This window comes from Triticum urartu, chromosome 4, assembly GCF_003073215.2.
Source record: "Triticum urartu cultivar G1812 chromosome 4, Tu2.1, whole genome shotgun sequence".
NCBI lineage: Eukaryota > Viridiplantae > Streptophyta > Magnoliopsida > Poales > Poaceae > Triticum > Triticum urartu.
This window is the reverse complement of record NC_053025.1, coordinates 406,628,898-406,635,187: the sequence shown is the minus strand read 5'-3', so window position 1 is coordinate 406,635,187 and position 6,290 is coordinate 406,628,898. Positions and strand designations below refer to the sequence as shown.

Below are 6,290 nucleotides of genomic sequence, written 5' to 3'. Positions count from 1 at the left end.
GCTGTCTCTAAGTCTGAAACAACGCCGAGAGAAGAGCACACGGAGAAAAAGAAGAGACGTCTAAAAACTTGCAGGGAGAGGCTAAATTTCGTGTTTTGACCCTTTTCTGAAACCTATTCGAGATTTGACTTTAGTTTGATTTTTTTTTCAAGATCTGACCCTTTTGCTACCGCCAGGGACCATGGCGGTAGGGTATAACAGCCTACCGCAAAGGTCCCTGATGGTAGGGTTGCATGCCCTACCGCCAAAACCTCCTAAGTATTGAACACAGTGCGTGCTCGTGCCTACCGCCAAGCACCTTAACGGTAGGATTGTACAGACTATCGCCAGTCCGGTTGACGATAGCGATGTTTCCTACCGCCAAAGTCCCCGGCGGTAGGCTGTTAGACCCTACCGTCATGGGCTCTGGCGGTAGCAAAAGGGTCAGATTTCGAACTTTTTTCAAACTAAGATCAAATTTTAAATAGGTTTTAAAAAAGGTTCAAAACATGAAAATTTGCCGCAGGGAGAAAGAAAGCAGCGTTGTCGCTAGTTTGTGCTGAACAACCGGAATGTATGAGCACGTTGCCGGCGAAGAAATCCACTTCCGCCACCGAGCCGGGGTTCCTCCGCCGGGCAGCATCGGAGAGGCTGGGCTATGGGGGCGAAGGGAAGCCCGTGGCCACGACAGTGGGCTTGGGCCTCCAATTTCGTCGACAGGCCGAGAAGCGAAACCGCGAAAAATCCGTTTCCTTTCTCTTCGCCCTCTCTTTCTTTGGTCGCGGCCAGGAGCCCAGGACCGAAACACGAAGCCGCCCGCCATTTTCCTAGCCGCCAAACTGGCTAGGCAGTCCTCCCGCGCCTGCTTCAACCGAGCAGCGCCGCGCCTCGCCGCCGCCACCTGCCCCTCCCGTCGCCTCTCCGCCACCGCGCAACCATGCCCTGTCGACCCATCTCTGCCTCACCCCTTCAGCCTCCTCGCCGACCACCCGCACCCCGCGGTAGCCCAGTTCCCGAGCACTGGCTTCTCTCACCTCGCCGACACCCCGCGCCTCGCACGCGCCATCCACGCGACCGTCCTCCGCCGCGCGCTACCGCTCAGCGCCTTCCACAGCAACACCCTACTCGCCTTCTACTTTCGTCACCGCTCACCAGATGCCGCGCTCCACCTGTTCGACGCAATGCCGGACCGCACTCCATCCTCCTGGTACACCGCCATCTCCGGCTGCGTCCGCTGTGGCCACGAATCCACTGCGTTCGACCTGTTGCGTCGCATGCGTGAACGTGCAGTTCCACTCAGTGGCTTCGCTCTCGCCAGTCTCGTCACCGCGTGCGAGCGCCGGGACAAGGAGGAGGGCCGCACGTGTGGAGCCGCCATACACGCGCTGACCCACAAAGCCGGACTCATGGTGAACGTGTACATCGGGACAGCGCTCCTTCACCTGTACGGCTCCCGGAAGCATGTGTTGGACGCACAGAAGTTGTTCCAGGAGATGCCTGAGCGGAATGTCGTGTCGTGGACGGCACTGGTGGTGGCATTGTCGTCAAATGGGTACTTGGAAGAGGCATTGAGAGCTTATTGCCGGATGAGAATGGAAGGTGTTGCGTGCAATGCAAATGCGTTTGCGACGGTGGTCAGCCTGTGTGGGTCACTCGAGAGTGAGATGGCTGGGCTTCAGGTATTTTCCCAGGTCTTAGTTTCTGGCCTACAAAGGCAGGTCTCCGTTGTAAATTCACTGATTACAATGCTTGGTAACATTGGGAGGGTGCAAGATGCCGAGAAGCTCTTTTATCGAATGGAGGAACGTGACACTATATCATGGAACGCTATGGTATCAATGTACTCACATGAAGGACACTGCAGTAAATGCTTTATGGTATTTTCGGATATGCGTCGTGGTGGATTGTTAAGGCATGACGCAACTACTATGTGCAGCCTGATATGCGCCTGTGCGTCGCCAGCTTATGTCAACATTGGAAGTGGAATTCATTCCCTGTGTCTCAGGGGTGGTCTGCACTCTTATATTCCCGTGATTAATGCGCTTGTTAATATGTATTCTGCTGCTGGGAAGTTGGTTGATGCTGAGTTTCTGTTCTGGAGCATGGGCAGAAGGGATCTAATATCATGGAACACTATGATTTCATCATATGTCCAAAGCGGTAATAACATGGATGCATTGAAGACACTAGGTCAGTTACTTCAGACTAATGAAGCTCCAGATCGCATGACATTTTCCAGCGCTTTAGGAGCATGTTCAAGTCCAGGAGCTTTGATGGATGGCAGAATGGTTCATGCCATGATATTGCAGTTAAGTCTTGACCGCAATCTACTGGTTGGTAATTCTCTCCTCACGATGTATGGTAAATGCAGTTCTATCCAAGATGTCGAGAGAGTATTTCAGTTGATGTCCACTCACGATGTTGTCAGTTGCAATGTACTTATTGGGAGCTATGCACCGCTTGAGGATTGTACCAAGGTAATGCAGGTATTTACTTGGATGAGAAGTGCGGGATTAAAGCCAAATTACATAACAATAGTGAATATCCAGGGTTCTTTCAAATCTTCAAATGATTTACACAATTATGGATTGCCCCTGCACGCATACACAATCCGTACTGGGTTCGTAGCTGATGACTACGTTAGTAACTCTCTGATCACAATGTATGCAAACTGTGGTGACTTAGATTCAAGCACTAAAGTCTTCCGCACAATCATCAAGAAAAGTGTCGTTTCCTGGAATGCTATGATCGCTGCGAATGTTCAACATGGCCATGGAGAGGAAGGTTTAAAGCTTTTCATGGATATGCGGCATGCTGGAAATACTCTTGATCATGTTTGTCTAGCTGAATGTTTGTCATCCAGTGCAAGCCTGGCATCACTAGAAGAAGGCATGCAACTACATGGTCTTGGTGTGAAGTGTGGGCTGGATAATGACAGTCATGTGGTTAATGCTGCAATGGATATGTACGGGAAATGTGGAAAAATGGATGAGATGTTGAAAATGCTTCCTGATCCTGCCGTTCGACCCCAACAATGCTGGAATACATTGATATCAGGTTATGCAAGATATGGATATTTCAAAGAAGCTGAGGACACATTTAAGCATATGGTGTCGATGGGGCGAAAGCCAGATTACGTAACATTTGTCACTCTTCTCTCAGCTTGTAGTCATGCTGGTCTAGTGGGCAAGGGTATTGATTACTATAACTCTATGTCTTCTGTATTTGGTGTTTCCCCTGGAATAAAGCATTGTGTTTGCATTGTGGATGTCCTTGGACGTTTAGGGCGATTTACAGAAGCAGAGAAATTCATTGAAGACATGCCAGTCTTACCAAATGATCTAATTTGGCGTAGCCTGTTGTCCTCTAGTAGAACTCACAAAAATCTGGATATTGGGAGGAAAGCCGCCAAGAAACTCCTTGAGTTGGATCCTTTTGATGACTCAGCTTATGTTCTTTTGTCGAACTTATATGCGACAAGTGCAAGATGGTCCGATGTTGACAGACTAAGAAGTCACATGAAAAGCATCAATTTAAATAAAAGACCTGCTTGCAGTTGGCTTAAGCGGAAGAAAGAAGTAAGCACCTTTGGTATAGGTGACCGGAGTCATAATGACACAGAAAAGATCTACGCGAAGCTAGATGAAATCTTTCTGAAGCTCAGGGAGGTAGGTTATGTTGCTGATACCTCATCGGCACTGCATGATACAGATGAGGAACAAAAAGAGCAGAACCTTTGGAATCACAGCGAGAAGCTTGCATTGGCATATGGCCTTATCACTGTTCCGGAAGGATGTACAGTAAGGATATTCAAGAATCTCAGGGTCTGTGCGGATTGCCATTTGGTATTTAAGCTTGTCAGCATGGTTTTTGACAGGGAAATTGTCCTGAGAGATCCTTATAGGTTCCACCATTTCAAAGGCGGATCATGCTCCTGTTCAGATTTTTGGTGACATTAGTTGTGCACAAAGACAGTTGATTTGATGTGTAGGACTGTGGTAACTGTACAGAGAGAATTGGTCGCGTCGCCTGAGCAAAAGAAAAAGATTTTTCCAGTGTATATGTCTAGTATTGCTGATTAATGCTGTTGCTGTGGTACTGGCCTCTTCAATCATGGTTCTTGAAGCAATATAACAACGACATATGAATCGAAAGAAGCAAAGCTCTTGAGAAATTATCTATATCTATACTCCTATATAGTGTATGAATATCAGCCCATATGGACCGTTGGATCATTCTTATCCGACGGCTCACATTTAGTCTCTTTAGCCAGGTGACATCATGGCCACAGCTGCACCATTGGATATGCTCATCAAACGGTCCAAATTGCTGGGATTCGTGGTGGGTCTACAACTGTGCTATTGCAGCGTGCCCTTCTCTGAACAGGCACCACGCAGGATTCTTCCATCTCTTTATGGAAAATTCTGGCATGCTCACCTAAACAATGGTACTACTAGCAATTGGAAGCAAATGAGAGACAGAGAGAGTAGTGCTACTGTACTAGAAACAAGCCAGCAAATAGATGGGGCGGTGCAGCCTATGCAAAAGGCGCATTTTTATTTTACAAAATTAGAGAACTTCAATTACAATAAAAGTGTGAATGTGATATGTGTCATAACTAAATATCTTTTACTTTCACTTATAGATTCGAGTTACAAATGTTGTAACACAGATCTCTTCACGTTTACCAGACATATATAATCATTTTCCACAAACAAACATATATAATCATTGATCTTTTTTTTGTGAACGAATATATAATCATTGATCTAATATATGATTTATCAGGATAAAGAAGATACTTGGTACTCTGTTCGTTGCTTAGTGTAGGACTTGAGAGAGATAGAGAGAGAGAGAGAGGGAGGGAGGGAGAGAGAGAGAGAGAGGGGGAGAGAGAGAGGTACTCTGTTCGTTGCTTAGTGTAGGACCTGAGAGGGAGGGAGGGAGGGAGGGAGGGAGAGAGAGAAAGGGGGTATGAATGAATTATAACTAAATGTCTTTTACATTTACTCACAGATTGTTTTACAAATTTTGTGACATGATTTTCTCTTTGTTTCTGTCAACAATGTTTCAGTATAAAAATTGATCAAACTGTTTTCTAGTGATAAATAAGGGACGTATCTCTCTACAATACTTAGTCTATAACTCATTAAATTGTACTATCAAGAAAAAGATTAGAGGGATTAATGTCAAAAACAAATAATGCACTGTTACAATTTTTTTATTTTATTTACAATAATTAATGATTTCCATGAATAGGTTCATCATAATTTTAATAACGATAGCTATGTTACACACACACGCACACCCATGTGTGTACACCCTTTTTTAGAAACTGTGTGAAATTAGCAAACTTATTATCATTCTATGTATATGTGTGTATTCATTTTAGTTAAAAAACAAGTTAATAAATAAAAAAATTGGCATACGTCTCTTCAAATATGAGTTTCACAACACGTGCACAACACGTGCCAGTTACTAGTATATTTGGAGCCAGCACAGGTTACTATTTATCACTTTGATGATTCGTGAAGAAACCACACCAGGAATCTGCCTGTGTTCTTTCCGGAACAAATTATCTGGAACCAGCCAGCAGTAGACGATTCATGACCTAACATTTTGTTAGAGCATCTTCAACAGGCGCCGGTCGCGCTGCGCGTAAAAAACACATATGCCGCATGTGCATCGGCTGGTTTGGCGTGGCGCGCTGCGCCCGTTCCAGCAGCCGCGCTAAAATGCAGCGCGCGCGCATTCTAGGCTATTGAAAAATAGATAGATTGCATAGATTTTAAAACGATACAAAGGTATTTTACGTCCGAAATATAGATTGTATAATAATTAAAAACAATAAAAGACGAGATAGATTGTACTAAAAAAAACTACTCTAAGTCGCTATCATCACTATCATTATCCTCCTCGGCGGTGTCGTCCGAGGTATCCAGCCAGATGTCCAACCACCGATCATCGTTCGGCGTGAAGAACGACTGCCCACCTGCTTCAACGAGATCGGACTGCGCGTTCGCCAACGCCTTGCGCCGACGCCTGTCCAACCGCGCCTCGCGGCGCCTTCGCGTGTCCTCCTCGCGACGCCTTGCCTAGTAGGCCTGCTCGTAGGCGACGTCCTTCGGGTGGCGGTGGCGCCACTCCGCCATGACCCGCTCGTCCTCCTGGGCGACGAGGAGGCGGCGCTGCCGCTCGGCGTGCTCCGCACGGTCTTGTGCCGTGTTCAGACGCGGCGGCGGGGCACGGTCGAGCGCTTGCTGGAGCGTGTAGACATCCTGGAAGTTCATCTGGCCGCGCGGCCGGCCTAG

At 46.8% G+C, this 6,290-nt stretch overlaps 1 protein-coding gene across 1 annotated transcript; it reads left to right on the top strand.

The window, feature by feature from the left end:
* The first annotated feature begins 624 nt into the window (after nt 1–624).
* LOC125551804 (pentatricopeptide repeat-containing protein At3g24000, mitochondrial) lies at nt 625–4,621 on the top strand. Its single transcript, XM_048715163.1, has one exon. It carries the CDS (start codon nt 1,161–1,163, stop codon nt 3,930–3,932), a length of 2,772 nt encoding a protein of 923 aa, XP_048571120.1. The 5' UTR covers nt 625–1,160; the 3' UTR covers nt 3,933–4,621.
* Nucleotides 4,622–6,290: the final 1,669 nt, after the last annotated feature.